This window comes from Miscanthus floridulus, chromosome 8 (assembly GCF_019320115.1).
Source record: "Miscanthus floridulus cultivar M001 chromosome 8, ASM1932011v1, whole genome shotgun sequence".
Classification (NCBI taxonomy): Eukaryota; Viridiplantae; Streptophyta; class Magnoliopsida; order Poales; family Poaceae; genus Miscanthus; species Miscanthus floridulus.
Window position 1 is genome coordinate 126,854,440 of NC_089587.1, and position 18,481 is coordinate 126,872,920.

The 18,481-nt window shown below is 45.5% G+C and overlaps 2 protein-coding genes across 3 annotated transcripts; one reads left to right on the forward strand and one right to left on the reverse strand.

Annotated features, from left to right (window-relative positions):
* Positions 1-7,361: 7,361 nt before the first annotated feature.
* On the forward strand, positions 7,362-8,252 carry LOC136473518 (uncharacterized). Its single transcript, XM_066471159.1, has 3 exons — positions 7,362-7,488; positions 7,577-7,695; positions 7,797-8,252. The coding sequence occupies exons 1-3, from the start codon at positions 7,383-7,385 to the stop codon at positions 8,187-8,189; spliced, it is 618 nt and encodes a 205-aa protein (XP_066327256.1). The 5' UTR covers positions 7,362-7,382; the 3' UTR covers positions 8,190-8,252.
* A 506-nt stretch (positions 8,253-8,758) lies between these two features.
* LOC136477272 (uncharacterized) lies at positions 8,759-15,561 on the reverse strand. 2 transcript variants are annotated; one of them, XM_066475392.1, is made up of 9 exons: positions 15,173-15,558; positions 15,025-15,071; positions 14,839-14,941; positions 14,495-14,581; positions 13,593-13,676; positions 13,372-13,425; positions 12,384-12,464; positions 9,121-9,166; positions 8,759-9,027 (listed from the first exon to the last, which is right to left on the reverse strand). In XM_066475392.1, the coding sequence occupies exons 1-9, from the start codon at positions 15,395-15,397 to the stop codon at positions 8,975-8,977; spliced, it is 780 nt and encodes a 259-aa protein (XP_066331489.1). In that variant the 5' UTR covers positions 15,398-15,558; the 3' UTR covers positions 8,759-8,974. The 2 variants fall into 2 exon arrangements, with proteins under 2 accessions (XP_066331489.1, XP_066331490.1); XM_066475393.1 differs by lacking the exon at positions 12,384-12,464 and having other exon boundaries at positions 15,173-15,561.
* Between the last annotated feature and the right edge of the window lie 2,920 nt (positions 15,562-18,481).

Here is an 18,481-nt window from a genome sequence, read left to right on the forward strand (position 1 = left end):
CCCGAGAATTTGGGCAGCAGCGGATCCTGGGCCCGCCGATGGATCCGGTGCCCTGCTCCGCCTCCAGCGACCATGGCTCGCCCCTCTCTCCCGACGCCGCACCCTTCTACCCCAGCGGTGCCTCGGAGGGCCGCTCCAAGTTCCGCCGGTGGGCGGACGATGGCTTCCACGACGACTGCGACGATGAGCCTACGCCGATGGCCTCACCAACTCCCTACCTCGACGCGGTCCGTAGGCCGTCGCCGCGGGGACCTTCTCCGGTCAGGGAGCCGGTGCCGTCCTAGGCTCCCGCTCTAGGGGGCAGTCCTGGCGGTGGGCGCACACTCGCTAGGCGCTCCTTGCGGTCTCGTCACAGGAGGCAACAACGCGATCCCCACGGTCCTCCTTCCCGTGGGGAGAGGATTGCGAGTGGCTCTAGCGTGGCATGGCGTGTGCCGGCTCACCTAAGACTCAGAAAGCGAGTCCCCAAAACCCCCCGGCGCCGCTTCTTGGGTGCCGCAAGCACAGGCACAGGCACAAGGGAAGGCATCACTGGCCCAGTAGATCCGGCGCGAATGAGGCTTCCGTGCATGGACGTCGTCGACCAAGGCGTGCGAGGCCGAACGCCGGTCCTAGGACTCATCGCTCCGTTCCGACGACAGAGACCCGGGCTGTGGAGCAGATTTCAGTGCACCAGCGGCCGGGTCCTCGCCGTAGGTCCACCACACCTGACGTCGATGTGCCAACACGTCAGGACCAACGCCTGGCACACCCCACCGTCTCCTCGTCGCACCCACCGCGCAGGGAATCTCCGGCGGATGCAGTGGGGTTACTGCACAGCCGGCTTGGCCCCTACCGTAGGGCCTCCTCGTGGGATCATGATGGGTGGCAAGAGGTGCTGGGCGTCTCAGCCTCGCAGTACCATCGTCAGGTTCAGCAGGTCGTTGCCGATGACCTCCGGGGCTGGTGTCATCGACGTCGCCGCCTCCAAGACGCGCTACGCGATAGGTGCCTCAACTGCCTGTCATACACCCATAGGGTTGCCACCTGCCGTCTGCCGCCGAGATGCCTACACTGCCATGGGTTACGACACCTGGCCAAGGACTGCAAGCGTCCTCGTGCTCGGCCAGTGGACGGTGGTGGCCAGTGGCGGAGGCCTCCTACAGCGGCCACGACCGCTTGCCTGGGACCTTACCCTGGCCACCCGCCAATGGTGGTCCGGTGGAGGCAGGTACAGCCGCGCCTGCGTTGTCTGCTCCAGTGTCTGTCGGCCGAAGGCGGCGGCGAACAGGGCGGCGGCGGACAAGACGCCGGACACACCCGGTGCTACACAACGACGACATCCACGGCGACGGTGTAGCCGACCGCGGCGAGGCCAACAGCAACGCTACGGCGCTGGAAACCACTGCAGCAGCCGGCTGTGCTACCAGGGAGGGTCACTGTGACCCCACCAGCAACTTCGTTGCTCGGCCGGTGGACCACGATGCTTCATGTGGCACTGGTGAGACCGTGCCGGACAACGTCGTTATTGCCAGCGGCGGCCAGCGACACCAACGACGAAGGCGTCTAGGGAGGTTGGCACGGGCCGCTCCGACGGTGTCGGGCGAAGCTTCTACCGCTATTGCTGCCTGCTTTCCTGAGCCGGACCCACTGGTCTTGGAGCCCTGCACGGGCGCGGGGCCTCCCGCGTGGGTTGACCTGATGCTGGAGGAGCTCACCGTCTCGCTCGTCGCGACCCGGCCAGCGGGATCATCAACGCCTTGCTGCCCCACTACTCTGGCGGGCGCCTCCCTAATGACGGTTTTGCCACCGTTGTCGCCTGAGCTGGAGATGCCGCAAGTCACGCCACCAAGGATGCGACAGCACAGCGTTGCGGATCAGGCGGTCGTTTCTGCGCCAACGCGGGTTGGCCATCCTAGCGCCGACAACGCGGCGCCGCCCGTATCGAGGGCCCAGTCCCTGTTGGCACAATTGGAGGCGTGGGTATGCATCCCGCTCGACACCCCGTTGCTCAGCACGCCGAGGCTGAGAAGGTCCAAGACACCTTCAAGGGTGGTGCGTCGGAGTGGGAGGCTGGCAGCTAAGACCAAGGCCTCCAACCCGACTCTCCAAGCACAAAATGTGCTCAAACAAAAGCTGGGGATTGTAGATAGGCCGCAGGGTCTGGACCCTGTGGCTTTGGACAGTCTCAAGGCCCTCTTCGCTGCGCCGTTGTCGCCCTCCAAAATAGAGGCCCTTCAGGCGCTCTTCGCTCCAGGCTTCGATCCGGTTGTCATGGAGCTGAACCTCACTGGCTTCGAGGACGACACTCTGTACCCGTTTAGCCGCTGAGCTCAGGGTCTCCGGGGGGCTTGATCCTTCACTTGGTCGCTAAGTTTTTTTTCTTTTGTAAATCACAGCTGTGTGATCTCTATCAGTCTTTGGCTCGGTAATAAAAAATTACCATTCCAGCTTTAATTTGTAAAACTCTACTTCTGCTTAATGAAAACCGTGCCTATGGCACGTTCGAGAAAAATATTCTCATGTGAATGTCATATGTGTGTGTGTGCCTTGACCATCAAGTATTACATACATGCCAATTATTAAAAAGGAAGTTGCAGCTAGCTCCTGATATGCATGATTGGGATCGAGTATAATTACAGCTTTGTGGCCTGATGGTTTTGTCAAAAGCTAAACGAGTTAACTAGCGCCTTGTTTAGATGCCACCAAAATTCCAAGTTTTTTCACTCTCTCTCCATCACATCAATTTTTAGCTGCTTACATGGAGTATTAAATGTAGGTAAAAAAAATAACTAATTACACAGTTTAGTTGAAAATCACGAGATGAATCTTTTGAGCCTAGTTGGTCCACGATTGGACAATATTTGTCAAATAAGACGAAAATGATACTATTCATCGGGTTGAAATTTTTTCAGCATCTAAACGAGGCCTAGCTTTAGTTCCTAGGCTGCAGGCGAGTGGGATCTATAGATGAAAAGTGCACCAAGGACAACTAGAGGGTTGTTGTAAAGGCTAATGAGAGTTAAGAGGAATAGATTAGCAAGCTAGGGATCAGAGAGAAAGGATGCATGCATGGACTGGTCATGCTTCCACATGAGAGCTACTCTTAGCGCGAACAGCACGGCAAGTGTACCACATGGATCGTGGATGCATGCATGTCTACCTGCAGCGAGAGGCTCGCCGCAGCGGCACCGCCAACCAAACCGGCCGGGGGAAGATCTGGGAGCGTTGCACGCCACGCCACGCCGTGCACGCATTACCATGCACGTGACGGCGCGGTGCAAGAACATGCGTTCACTCAGAGTCAAGGCTCAACTGTAATACTTTGGTTGGGCCCGGGTACGATCTTGTCGAATTATGTTAAAACTATGGCTTATCAATGTCAAAACAGGATGGGGTTTCTGAATTATGTTAAAGTTTTGGCTTATTATTTTTTCTATTGAACAGTGACATTGTTTGGTGGGCATCGTTTCTTCACCCCCCTAATAAACATTTTCCTTCTATCTGTAGAATCTTGTGCTTGTTATTTGGTTGTCTCAATTTTGGATCAGTTGTTCTTAGAAATCTTGACACGGACCTCGTATGCCACATCACCGCTACAAATAAAACCCCACTCGGATCAAATCGAGTTCCCCCCAGATCGTGATTCGTGAAGCTGCCAATAATTCCGCAAGGACGAGGTAGCAGATGTGGCTGACTGGCCATAAGATTCCTCATTTGACCATCATATGTAGATGTAGAAGGCATCAGTCTAAATCTCCTTTCTAGTGTAGCCACACACTACATTAATCATGGATGCATGTGGCTTGGGAGTCATACATGTGTGAGTGGAAGCTGCAGGACAACTACAGCCACTGCTCACATGACCTCCAGAAAGTATCACGCCTTCAGCATGTGGGAGGTTCTTGTTCTCACACTCCACAGTGTCAGTCTGCATCATGGACTGCTGCTAGCTTACTGTAATGCTTTCCAGTGAGCAAACCATGCCAGGGTCCTGACTGACTTCCTGTAAACCTGCTGCAGATTCACCAGGATGTTCTGCTTCTGGAGTTGGGACCCAGAATCATGGGGTTCTAGATGCAACACAGCAAACATTCACTTGATTGCAAATATTTTTCATCTGCTCTTTGTCAGTAATCTGGCCTACCAGAAGAAGGATCTACTATTGTCAGTGCTCAGTGTTTACCTAGATCCAGATCCTGGAATGAATTAATTACTCGAGGCTTTCGTGATCCTCAGATCTGTTGCAGCAATTCTCTATTCTTCACAGTTCACAGCTTTGTCGATCCTTCGCTGAAACGTTTCACTCTGCATGTGAATGCAGGAGAGGAGTGATCCACAACACATGCCAAAAGTACAGAATTGTGTATGCTACACCAGTGAAGAACTTTTACAAAGTCCACTGTCAAGAAACAATGTCTGAATTGTATGTCTATATATACAAATACTCTGCTGCTGCCTTCCCAAGAAGTAAACTATGTAGCAGTTGGCACTACGTTTCTCATGTTGACAAAAGTTAGCCAATGACATTAGAAAGGACTTGTCGAATCAACCACTATTCAACGCCATGAAAAAAACATAGCAAAATAGCTTTTAACTATGGACAGCGTTCAGAATCAAGTCCATTTACATCCAAAGTTCGGCTAGGCGGCGCCTAGTCGGCGACTACGTGCGTCTAGTCGCTGGACGAAGCCCGTCGCCGCGACTAGGGGCATAGGCGCGCATCACGGCGCTAGGCGGCGCGGACGCGGCACGGAGGCGCGCGAGCTCGAGTTTGGAGCGCCAAATCGGAGCGCGGGAGGAATTCCCGCGCGGCCAGGCCCGCGCGCGGCCATGAGACCCAGGCGCGGGAGGATTAGAAGGGAGCGCGGCCTGCTCCTCCCGCCGGTCCTGCTCCTCCTCTGCTCGTCCAAGCTCGTCCCCTACTCGTCCTCTGCTCCTCCCCTGCTCCCGCCGGTCCTGCTCCTCCCGCCGGTCCTGCTCCTCCCCTGCTCCTCCTCTGCTCCTCCTCTGCTCCTCCCCTGCTCCTCCTCTGCTCCCGCCGGTCCTGCTCCTCCCGCCGGTCCTGCTCCTCCTCTGCTCCTCCCCTGCTCGTCCCCGACTCGCGCGCCGCCGGTCCTACTCGTCGTCGACTCGCCGCCGCCGTCCTGCTCGTCCTCGACTGGAACCCCTCCCCGCCGGCCACCCCAAGTCCCCAAGGTGAGCTCCCTTCCCTCCCATGCTCCTCTCCCCTCCCATGCCGGCAGCTCCTCCCCTGCTCATCTCCCCTGCATGCTCTCTTTCTTTACAGACCTGAAAAGAGACAACTTCCTGGCCAGTGATGCAAAAACATCACCCCCAGGCAGTACACAGATATCCCTAATAGCTTTAGTATCAGGTGGGAGGTAGATCTTCTCCATTCCATGTCTATGAAACATGCTGATCTGTTGAAATTAAGAATTGATTTGCGAAAGGTGAATAATCAACATGCTGATCTGATGTCTGCTCTGTCATTTTCTTCACAGTTGATTGTAAACATGTTAACATTAAAGCTTCTATTACAATGATTAATCGTTAAAATTTGAGCTATACTAGTGCTTACCTGTCTCTTTGAGCTTGATTCAACTCTTGAATTTGAATGTAGGATGTCGACAGAACAAGGTGTTTCTGCACTAGATGCAACAGGCACTGAGGCAACTAATCTCCTGAAAAGGAACTCAGATGATGTTGGATGGGACTATGGTGTTCTTGTTGATGCTAGCAACAAGGACAAGGTGAAGTGCAAGCTCTGTGACAAGGAGATGAGAGGAGGGATTCATAGGTTGAAGGAGCATTTGGCTCATGAAGGAAAGAATGTGAAGAAATGCACAGCAAGAACACCACAGGCTATGGAGGCTAAAGAGAAGTGCAAGAAGGCACTAGCTGATGCAAAAAGGAAGAGGGAGGAGAAGACTGTTCGTGAGCTAGAAATTAGAGAGGAAGTTCATGTATCTAGGGTTGGAACAGATTCAGATGAAGTTACATGTGTTGGAAGTTCAGAGCCCCACAAATTAGGACCCATTGACAAATGGACACGTGCTATTGATCCTAAAGCTACCAAGTCTGATTCTTTGAAGCAACAACAACTGAACAAGGAACTTTGGAAAGAAAGAACCAATGAGGTGCATAAGTACATTGCAAGATGGGCCTATACACATGGTAAATTGCTAGTATACTATGCTATTTTTATATTTCAAAGTTCATTAGATGTTGTTTTCCTGTACTGAACACTAATTATGCTTCTTTCAATGTTGTGTTGGTAGGAATTGCTTTCAATACATGTGATAATGATGAGTTCAAGCAAATGTGCGAAGCAATTGGACAGTTTGGTCCAAGACTTGTACCTCCAACTCAGGATGCACTGCGAGGGAAGTTGCTGGAAGAAGGATATGAAAGAACCAAGAGTTTGCTGTAGGAGCGTGAAGCCGAGAAGATGAAAAATGGATGTTCTATTATGACCGATGCTTGGTCAGATAGGAAGAGGAGAAGCATAATGAATCTGTGCACCAATTATGCTGATGGAACCTCCTTCATCAGCTCTAAGGAGATGTCACATGTCTCACATACCAGTGAGGTCATCTTTGATCTTGTGGACAAAGCAATTGAAGAGATTGGTCTAGACAATGTGGTGCAAGTAGTGACTGACAATGCCTCTAACAACATGGGAGCAAAGAGGCTATTGGAAGAGAAGAGACCACACATATTTTGGACCTCTTGTGCAGCTCACACAATCAACCTTATGCTCCAAGGAATTGGCAACATGACTCGGTTCAAGAAAGTGGTTGACCAAGCAAAGGCATTTACCATATTTGTCTATGGCCACACAAGGACATTGGAGCGCTTGAGATACTTCACAAAGGGGAAAGAGGTAGTGAGGCCAGGAGTGACTAGGTTTGCTTCAAACTTTCTCACTTTGAGTAGCATGCAAGAGAAGAAGGACCAGTTAAGGAAGATGGTGGTTTCATAGTAGGTGGGACTCATTGAAGGATGTGAAATCAAAGAAAGGAAAAGAGGTAACAGCAACTATATTGAGTCCAAGCTTTTGGAAGGATGTGAAGCTAACATTGACTGTTTTTGAGCCATTGGTCAAAGTCCTCCGTTTGGTTGATGGGGATGTGAGGCCATCCATGGGTTTCCTTTATGGAGAACTACTAAAGGCAAAGAGACAGATCAAAAAGGCCTTTGGAAATATTGAGGCTCGGTTCAGGGATGTAATAGCTGTTATTGACAAGAAGATGAATGGAAGACTTGATTCTCCATTGCATTTGGCAACCTATTTGCTGAATCCTCACTATAGCTATAGTGACCCATCAATCTTTGATCAGCCCAAAATATCAGAAGGGTTTATAGCTTGTGTTGAGAAATTTTATTATCATGATGAGGACATGCAGCATCAAGCTGCCAACATTGAACTAAAGAAGTTTCAGAATAGAGAAGGACCCTTTAGCAAGAAGCTTGCTAAGAATTTTGAAAACTTTGATTACAACCCAGGTAGAGGTACTTCCTATAAGCTTGCATGGATCATGGCTGTTTGTTGTTTGTTGTTTTCTAAACTAATAGAGGTGTTTTTTTATTTCAGCATCATGGTGGAGACTGTATGGATATGAAACACCAGCTTTACAGAAGATGGCTACAAGGATCCTATCTTTGACATCAAGCTCTTCTGGTTGTGAAAGAAATTGGAGTGGGTTTGAAGGGGTTAGTACTAACTACCTATCTATTATGAACATTTCTGTTTTAGGCTTTCAGCAGCATTACAATTAAATTGTAGAACTGAGAATGCTCTTTTTAAATTGTAGATACACACTAAGAAGAGGAATAGGCTTACTACAACCCGCCTCAACAAGCTGGTGTATATCCAATTCAACTCGAAGCTGCTTAGTAAGAGAGAAAAGATCAAGTCAAACAAAATCACTGATGTTCTCTTGTCTAGTAATACAACTGAAGCTCAAGGTTTTCTCCAAGAGGGTGGGGATGATTGTGCATTAGCTGACTTTAGAGATGGGGAGGAAGATGAGATGGAAGGTACCGGGATACCTTGGTCTGTCATTGGAGAGGCAGTGGGAGCAGATGAACAGCTTGAGCTGCGTAGAAGTGCAAGAGTGAGGGAGCTCTATGAAGGAGAAGAATTTGAGTCCGAAGAAGAAAAGTATGACGATGAGGATGTGAACTACATTGAAGAAGAAATATGAACCGCAGCTGTGTCACTTTGTGTCTGTGTGTCTTCTTTTGTAATTTGTGAGACCTGAACTAAGAACTATGTGCCTGTGCTGTTCTTTATTTATAAATTGTGTTGTGCACCTGTATTACTGTCCTATCTACTTGTATTGTAATTACCAGCTACTGATATGGTGTGCTCATGGATGGGAGGCTGCTGAAATCATCCAGATAAGGCACAACTTAGTGTTTTCTATTTTTTTTTTGGATGACCAGCTAGCTGTCTATTGACTAATTTACTAACTACTAGCTGTCAAAATGTGTTGCAGGAGGCAGAAGCTAGGAACATGCAAGAAAGCAAGAATAAGCCAGCTAGAAATCAGATATGTCTATTGGCCCTCTTTTTCTACTTACTCATTACTGTGACTCATATAGTCATATATAGTTATATACATAATATATATATAATTTATGGCTATATTGCAAAAACGTCTAGGAAAACGCCTAGGAGCGCCTAGGACCGAGTACTCCTGACTAGGCATTAGGCAATAGGTCAGCGTCTGGATTCCACCTAGCGTCTAGCTGAACTTTGTTTACATCTATATACAACAGCTTTTTCTTTGCACATGTCCATGGAGTGTATGAAGGTGTCAGGTCGCAGTCACGAATCAACAACCAATATACATCAAAGCTCAGAGGCACAACAAAAACAAGGGTAAAATCTGACACTATTAACATCATATATGCAAAATCAGTGGATGAAAGGAAAAAAAAGGAATAAGTTTAGTATTGTATTAGAGAAAACTCCCAAACTTTGTTTCTAAGTAGTCTCTGAGATAAGACAAACTTCAAATAGATCATCGCCATCTTTTCCTGCATTGATACAATAATGTTGCAACCATGGGTGAGACAGATAATATAGCCTTCATAGTATTCTGGAGGAATACAAAAATTAATAAAACCTACCAATTTCTGCCTTAATCCCAGGACCAAAAAAGGAGGTGAATTTAGCCTGCAGAAAAATATGTGCAAGGCATCAATACTCAAATAATCTTACATGCTCAATTCTGCCATTATGGATTTTGGGTAAAAAGACAAGATGTGTTTCGTGGTGTAACAGCTTAGCTATTCAAGATAGTACACCCCAACAGACAATATAAGCAGCATCCCTACATGGATGAAGCATCTTCGGTGGTTGTGCTGTTAATTTTTGAGAGAAAAGTTTAAGAGCTTCGTTTGTCAGCAGGAATAATATTTAGAGCAGTTGGATTGTTTGTGCAACAAGATTCGTTCAACATCATATAATTTTGGGTAAAGTGGTAGCCATTGTCCAAAGATGTGGAAATAACTCCTTAGTTGAAAGGAACTAAGCTAGGCTTACTCAGTGGGAGGTGTGGGTGTACAAATCCACCATCCATGTTCAAGTCCTCTTCAAATTGATTTGGGGTGCCTTATTCTTATTATTTATAATGACACCTAGTCCCTCCTAGGTTGGTCGTTTTTATTCAAAACCTATTTTTTAAATAGTTGACTGTTTAGGAAATCTCATCTATTTCAGACTCAAACTGCTTCTAATATTTCTATACTTAACACAATATTAGTATTAACTCCGCCTATGGTGGGGTTCCTTTGGTGTCCCAACATAGCAGGTCCCAAGCCCTGGTAAAGGAGGAGGGTTATGTTAGGCGCGGTGAACCAATGTAAAAACTTAGCCACTTTAGTGGAGATGAAACCCAAAAGAATCCTGTTGGGGCATAACCCTTTTAGCGACGCGCCATGTCGGAACCCGGGTACGGTGTTAAATGAGCAAGGGCCAGGTCGTCACCCCCGTGACGTGCCGTGTCACGATCTGGACATGGTGTCAAGTGAGCAAGGATCGGGTCGTCGCATCCTTAGTGGCACGCCACATCGGCGCCCGGGTGTGGTGCAAAATGAGCAAGGGTCTTCACACCTACCTCGGCGGGTGCGAAGGGTAAGGAAGCTAGTCAAGCCAACTAGGATCCGTTTAGGTAGCTGGAATGTAGGGTCCCTTACATGCAAGTTAAGAGAGTTAGTGGACACATCGGTTAGGAGGCGTGTAAATATCTTATGCGTCTAAGAGACTAAATGAAAGGGACAGAAGGCGAATGAGGTGGACAATACCGGCTTCAAGCTTTCGTACACAGGAACAACTTCAAATAAAAATGGAGTAGAAGTTTTGATTGATAAGAGCCTCAAGGATGGTGTGGTGGAGGTAAGAAGGCAAGGGGATAGGATCATCTTAGTTAAACTTGTCATTAGTGATATGGTCTTAAACGTAATTAGTGTGTATGCCCCCAAAGTAGGCCATGATGAGAGTGCTAAGCGGCTTTTCTGGGAAGACTTGGATCGCTTGGTTAGAGCTGTCCCTAGTAGCGAGAAGCTCTTTATAGGAGGTGATCTTAATGGCCATATAGGCACATCAAGTGCAGGTTTCGAGGCGGTTCATGAGGGTTTCAGATATGGTAGTAGGAACCAGGAGAGAGAGTAAGTCTTAGACTTCGCCATAGCTTTTGATCTGATGATAGCTAACACTTTCTTCCGTAAGAGACAGTCCAATTTAGTGACCTTTAGTAGCGGCTAGTACTCTAGTCAAATCGACTTTGTCCTTACAAGGAGGGATAAACGAACATGCGTGGACTATAAGGTGATACCTGGAGAATGTGTGGTCGCTCAACACGAGCTGATGGTGGCTAACTTCCGCTTTCTAGTGCAAGCTCGTGGGAACAAACAAGCTAGGGTTGCTAGAACGAAGTGGTAGAAATTAGAAGGGGAGGCATCAAAGGTCTTTAAGGAAAAAATCATTGAAGATGGCCCTTGGAATGATAAAGGCGATGCAAACAACATGTGGGAGAAGATGACAACATGCATTCGGAAGGTTGCTTCAGAGGTGCTTGGAATGACCAAAGGGAGCGAATGCGACTCGAAAGACACTTGGTGGTGGAATGAAGATGTGCAAAAGGCTATTAAGGAAAAGGAGTGCTATAAGCGCTTGTATCATGACAGGTGTGCAAACAACATAGAGAAGTACAAGGTGGCAAAGAAGACTGCAAAACGAGCAGTGAGTGAAGCAAAGGGGCGGGCCTATGAGGACCTTTACCGACGTTTGAGTACGAAGGAAGGAGAGAAGGACATTTATAGGATGGCTAAGGCTCGCGATAGGAAGACAAGGGACTTCAACCAAGTCAAGTGCATAAAGGATGAGAGGGAGTAACTCTTGGTGAAGGAGGATGAGATCAGACATAGATGGCAAGAGTATTTTGATAAATTGTTCAATGGTGAGAACGAGAACACCACCGTTCAGCTGGACGACTCGTTTGATGACACTAACAGACGCTTTGTGCGGAGGATTCAAGAATCAGAGGTCAGAGAAGCCTTGAAAAGGATGAAAGGGGGCAAAGCGATGGGCCCTGATGGTATCCCAATCAAGGTGTGGAGATGTCTCGGGGATATAGGTATAGTATGGCTAACCAAGATGTTCAACAATATCTTTCGATTGAACAAAATGCATGAGGAGTTGAGAAGAAGCATATTGGTACCAATCTACAAGAACAAGGGAGATATCCAAAGTTGTACTAATTATCGAGGAATTAAATTGATGAGCCACACTATGAAGTTATGGGAAAGTCATCGAGCAGCGCCTGCGAGGAACGACGCAGATATCAACGGCGATTAGACCGGCTATGTTGTATGGAGCAGAATGTTGGCCTACAAAGATTCGACATGTTCAACAACCGAGTGTTGCAGAAATGCGTATGTTGCGATGGATTTATGGTCACACAAGAATGGACCGAGTTCGGAACGATGATATACGTGATCGTCTAGAGGTAGCACCAATTAAAGAAAACCTTGTCCAACATCAGTTGAGGTGGTTTGGCCATGTCCAAAGGAGACCTCCAGAGGCACCAGTGCATTGTGAAGTCCTAAGCTAAGCTAATAATATGAGGAGAGATAGAGGAAGACCGAAATTGACATAGAAAAGGCAATAAAAAGAGATTTGAAAGCTTGAGATATAACTAGAGATCTATGTTTGAATAGAAGTACTTCGAAAGCAGCTATTGAAGTGCTTGAACTGTGACTTGGGACTTTTGGTGGATTTCAACTCTAGCCTACCTCAACTTGCTTGGGACTATGTTGTTGTTGTTGTTAATACAATATTAGTATTGTTTCATGCTTCAGACAATACAGATAACTAAAGAAGGTGTTTTCACCTGTCTCTTCTCAAAATCAGATAGCTCCAATGCTTTGGCTTCAAATACGAGTACTAAACTGTATTTCCCATCCTCAGTTACCTACATTGAAAATATTAATGTGAATTTTGTAAGAGAGAAACACGCCAAGGAAATTGAGCTGGCCATTTAGTAACTCATGTAGATAATTTGTAGACTGAAAAACAGAAGATGTCCATCCTAACTTGAAGCATAAAATGATTCAGTAATATCCTATAGTGACAAATGTCAAATCCACAATGACTACCAAAGGGTCTCTAGCTGAGTTGGTTAGGTGGCTTGAGTAGCACTCCTCAGGTGCTCAATCTCTCTTTTGACTTTGAAATAGAGTTTCTTTATCAATACATTGTTTCTTTTACATATTCAATTCATAACATCCCTTTTCAATCCATAATCAAGAATAATTAGGATTTTTAAAAAAAGGTAAAGGGTCCACTCATAGGAAAACCTAACATTTCCTTGCATTATATTTTAATCGTCTAATTAGATTGGAGAATCCTTCCAATTAACCAATTAAGAAGTTATGCCCGTTGCAGAAAATCAGAATTTTCTCCCCGTGGGATCGAATTTTTAGACTGGGGTTAAAAAATCCCCTGCCCCATACCAAAGCATACGGTTGTGGTCCCGGTCGTGGTTGTTCCCACATGGGCTACGGTGCTGCTGTGTATGGGTGGGACAAGGGTTTGGAGGTTTTCTTGACCTGCGTGAGAAGATCTTAATGAGTGCCCCGGGGCTATCTTACTTCCCGCAGATCGATTTTTTTAATCCACAATGACGCACACCACACAAATTGTGTGGATTGTCTGAAGTCTATTTGGTCCACGTAGTTGATTTCCCTAGACTAGTATGAATTTGACTCAACTCTTAAAAGTCGGTACATTATACAAAACCCAAAATGAAATGTAATTACAATTTGCAATATATGAAGATTACCACTTCCAAGAATAAAACGAACAGACATTGAACTTACTTCTTCTCGAATCTTTTGTAATATAGGTGCATTACGTCTAGGAATGCCACCACCCTACCATGTACGGGAGAAATGAGCCATAAGATAACAACAAAATCCTTACCACGAAAGAGAGACATTTTGTAAGACATATCAGTGGCCATTTGCATAGCTTGAAAATGGCCCGTGACAATAAAGAAAAACAATGTTAATTTCATGAAATGGACAGAATGAAGAATTACCAAACCATATTGAAAGATTCTCTGTAGTGCTTCATCCAGGTGTTGCTCATCACCATATCTAAAACGTGTAACATCACTCCTGACCTAGAGATAAGCAACTATGTCAGATTAAACAAATGGCAACGTAGAAATTTGCTGTTATTTGAATGCATGCTTGATCCTTCTATGCTATATTGTCAGTTCAGATCACAACTTCAATTCTTTTCCTTGAAAACGCGTGAAAATATTAATAACCAAAAGGCCAAGTTCAGGCATGAGAGCAAGAGCTTAAACGATAATGCACTATTAGCTCTAAAACATATGCTGAACCATTTTGATAATTACTGATTAGAATGATTTAGCATTTACAAAAATTTCACCAATGATCTAAGCTACCAAAGTGTGCTGCAAAAGAATCAAATATATCATCAAGCTTTAGTTGTATTCACTATCGGGGATTGTGGTTGGACGTAAGTTTAAATGATATTGTGATGCCAAAATTTATTAAATTTCTTATATCTATCTAAATAAGTGACAGTCAATATCACTTTGGCAAGAAACAAAAAATAATCAAGGAGTTATTTGTTTGCCTTAGTCAGATCCTCCATGTAGATTGCTGGAAATTAACTAAGAATCTTAGTATTAACACTTTTCTTTTTTGATCCTCAAGACTGAAACGTCTGACTTCATGGTGTATTATCTAGGTGGCGTTGAAATAGTGTCAGTTTCTTTTCCCATCTATGCACTATGCAGAATACCTCTTTTCCATACAAATTTCAAGTTCATCTCATTTTGAAGTTCCACCTTCAGGAAACTGTTGTTAATATAGCCAAATTTTACTTACGACAACAATATAACAGAATATAAACAGTTCACAACATCATACTAAGTAGTTATGTTTGATTGTATAAAAGAAATATTACCTGCTTCAGAATAGGGGTAGCACACTTTTCTCTTAGAGCAAAGGCATCAGCGTAGGTTATGCAGGGCACTGGTTTCAGTTCTGCATACTGCATTTAGAAAATTCAGAATGAAAACATACAGCAGCAAAGAAACTGAGCAGCTTCAACCTAATAAATTGCTAAATCACTATCACCCAATTGAGATTCTAGGTACAAGCTGCATCCCAAACTTAATATCAAGCACGAAACATCAAGCCACATAATTTAGAGAAGACGAATGACGGTCATAGGCACCCGTAGAGTTTGAGAGGATCGTCCCTATAGATGTCATCCAGTAATGTCTTGTACATAAGGAGAGTTCTTGCCTTCAAGGCCATGCCGATGATTGTGAGAGGAAACCCGTAGGTTAGCAGCAAAGCTGACCACTCCGAACCAGGAAGCAGGTTGAAATACGACCCGAATCCGTACCTGAGATGCAAGAACACATGACCTCCACGACACATCATTCTGAATCTCTTAGACTGACAAGACTGGAAAAATTCAGAACTCACGACAGGAGCGAGAGCCCAACCCCCAGCCCAATCACACCGAAGGACACCTGCAAACGACGGCAGATTCAGCATTTGATTGCTCGGGGTGACAACCGCCACGGCGCTGCAACCATGTTCCCAGAAGCAAGAAATATCCGAGGCTGCCCACCTTGGCGAGGGAGAACTCATCGTCCAGGACGACGGCCTTGCCGGCCGCGGAGGCGGGCACGGCGGGCGGGGAGGACGACTCCGCCGCGTGGACCGGCGCGACGGCGAGCCCTGGCCGCCGGGTCGGAAGGGATAGGGACACATGGCTTGTCCGGCGGCGAGGGGAAGCTGGCGCCGGAAGCACGGCAAGCGCTCGGACCGCGTGCGCCACGCACTGCAGAGACATCTCTCCCTCGCTCTCTTTCTCCGCCGCGCGTCAACAGCAGTAGCGAGTGATTTTTGAGGTGTTCGCGCTGCAAATAAGTGTTTTTTTTTTTCCTCCAGGGCAGCTTTTGGATGGGGACGAAGTGACGAACGGGAGGAGATGGCCGTGGCCCCGTGGCTGGGGTTTTGGCGCGTGGAGAGAAGAATGAGTGGATCACCCACAAACCGACAGAGCCAAATGAAATCCGAGCCTCCCATCTCTAGCGACCCCTATATTGGCCCAGCGCGCGTCAATTCAGATAATAAAATCACATTAATAACAGATAATAAATTCATAGTTAAACATTCATCAATCTCACTTAAATAGAGTTCACTGGAACAATATACACAATATACATTAGATCACAAGTGACAATGTGGGTTTTTGACTTAGAAAATACTAGGTGCATACCCCGCACGTTGCTGCGGGAATTACGGATTAGTAGATTATGTGGTACGATGACGTAGACAACAAAATGCTTATGTGTCTCGCTGACATGGACACTATAGTTGCATGTGCTAGTGGATTTAATTGTATGTGATAGTGCATTGCCAAGTTGGAAAGTTTATATGTTGAAATAAATAACTAATGGGATTTTGCTTAGTGGATTTTAATGGTATGTGATAGTATATTGTCTAATTGGACAACTTGCATGTTGAGATAAATAGCTAATGAGGTTTTGCTTTATAAGAGTATAAGATATGTGATGCAAGTATGCCTTATTTTTTTCTATACTTAGCGATCCATGTAAGCTTATTAGATGATAGGAAGAAAAAGAGGCTATACTCAAAAGCCTTTGGTGAGGATCCAATACAAGAAAATTATGAACGATTTGAGATCATCACTTGAGGAACTTAACTTTTGTTTTCAAAACTTATCAAAAACCTCCGGAGATGAAAGCATAATTAAGGACAAGAGAAGGGTTCTCTTTCAAGCCGTTCTATCTCTCCGGCACCTAAGACAAAGAGAAGGACAAAAGCACCATGCGTAAGAAGGTAAAATGAGTGAGAGCTAGCTTTGCTAACTTGTTCAAATTTTGGAAAAGCAAAGGTACATTTGAGGAAAAGAACATTGTAGCAACTCCTGATCCACCGAACCTAAGTCTAATTCTTGCTTCGGGACGAGCAAGAGTTTAGCTTCAGGGAGTCATTGACGGCCACAAAATGCTAATTTCGACCGTCAATTACTGTGGAAATAAAAGGACTAGCATCACTAACATGTATATTTGTTTCCGAATAACGTAGTTCCACATTTACTTGGAGAATTTTGATTACATGTTACTTCTCACAAATAAACACATGGAATAAGACGAAGGAACCCACTTTTAATCCTCTGACACATCACCAACATTTGTGTAAAGAGCCAAAGGCCACTTCAACTCCAATTTGGCCCAAATGAGAGGCAGGTAGGGAAGAATTTGACCACAAGGCCCTGGTGGGCCACCCCACCAACGTTGGCCTCAGTGGAGCCCACCAAGGATCGGCTGATCCCTGGCCCAAAGGGGATTCGAGCGAACCCCTATGGGCTCCTCCTAGGCCCAACCGCCTCTAGGATCTCCCAATCGACGCTAGGGGTACATCTATGTAGTTGAAGCCCGAGGCGGTTAATCCAAGGGTTGACCGATCCTAGGGGAGAGGCAGTTCGGCTGATACCTTGGGATCTCCCCTCAGTGCGATCTTCAGTGAACTGCCTTAGGGGGTCATTCCCACCTATAAAAGCATAGTGTGACCCATGTATTCGACACCACACATCAGAGCTACAAATCCTGCACTTGTAACCCTAGTTTCCAAGTCCTTAGTGGACAATTAGTTCTAGGAAGCTCAAGTAGATCAGGAGGTGTTCTTGGTGGGTCTAGCTCTCTAATAAAAGCTTAACCATCTTGTATTACCTTTCAATCATCGATGGAATATTCATCTTGTTCTTGCAATGTTCATCATGTTCATGCTACTTTGATCCTACTAGTTCATTGTTCTTATGTTCTTATGAGTTTGTTCATAAGAGAACATTATCTTGAAGTGATCTTGCTTATACTAGTTCTTCATTCTAGTATGATCTTAATCATGTTTGTTCATCATTCAACATCTAGTATGATCAAGTTGATATATGTTCATCGTTCAAGAACTAGTTCGATCTTATTAGTATGTTGGTTTCCAAAGTTTATCTATTTGACTTATGCAAATGCCTTGTTAGGGTTTTGATTCATGCTACGATGTTGGTTTGGTGAGCTCTCAGGTTTGATCTTGTTCTTTCCGAGAGGATAAGAGTGGTGCCGATTAGTCTAAGTGTGGTACTTAGGTTAGTGAGCACCATCAAATATGAACGTAATCCTCCATGGTTTATAGGGGTAGGCGACAGGTGGTGATAGCCCTGTCCATCCCTTGTAATCTCCCATATTCGGTTATGGCATAGGCGCTTGGCCATAAGAAGTTATTCCATGGGCTACATAAAACTAGTCCAGTGAGGTATCACCGATACATCTATTGGGCATGGAATCAAGGCACTAGCTATGTACTTTAATATTCATTCATTTATTCTTTAAGACCAAAGGAATCAAGATGATGTATGATTAACTTGCTTGCTATAGTTATTGTTTACTAGACTTAGGATTATTCTTTATAGAGAGCAGACTCTATGTGTGTATCACAATACGAATATTATCATCTTTTACCCCTACTTAGACTTTGATGCTTAGTTATGCTATGATCGTAAGTATGTCAATAGTCATACCATCCTTCCCTATGGTAAAAATATAAATAACGATACCTGAAATACTCCCGGTGAAATGCTACAATAGTATCTATGCGCTTGCAGGTTATATCTGTAAACGTTAAGAATACCAACATGGCATTAGTTCTTCGATTGGGCTGTGGCTTTCTTGTTACATGGCACTAGGCCTCAAAAATGCATTTTCAAAGTTCGTGGACCTAAATGACACACTGTGACAAGATCATGGACCCTTGGTGTATTTAACTCTTTATTTTATCCCAAGGGAAAGCGGTAGCCAGGAATGATAATAAATAAGGGATCTTATATTTACCACAACTTAGTGTCAAATAGTGTAGAGGG

What these genes read in the sequence shown, in the direction of transcription:
- LOC136473518 (XM_066471159.1), top strand. Translation starts at nt 7,383, where the DNA reads ATGCAGCATCAAGCTGCCAACATTGAACTAAAGAAGTTTCAGAATAGA. An exon ending in AAACTTTGATTACAACCCAG is followed by an intron (nt 7,489 to 7,576) that starts GTAGAGGTACTT and finishes TTTTTATTTCAG; the next exon opens with CATCATGGTGGAGACTGTAT. An exon ending in ATTGGAGTGGGTTTGAAGGG is followed by an intron (nt 7,696 to 7,796) that starts GTTAGTACTAAC and finishes TTTAAATTGTAG; the next exon opens with ATACACACTAAGAAGAGGAA.
- LOC136477272 (XM_066475392.1), bottom strand. Translation starts at nt 15,397, where the DNA reads ATGTCTCTGCAGTGCGTGGCGCACGCGGTCCGAGCGCTTGCCGTGCTT. An exon ending in CTACCCCTATTCTGAAGCAG is followed by an intron (nt 13,677 to 14,494) that starts GTAATATTTCTT and finishes GCTTATCTCTAG; the next exon opens with GTCAGGAGTGATGTTACACG. An exon ending in TGGGATTAAGGCAGAAATTG is followed by an intron (nt 9,028 to 9,120) that starts GTAGGTTTTATT and finishes GTATCAATGCAG; the next exon opens with GAAAAGATGGCGATGATCTA.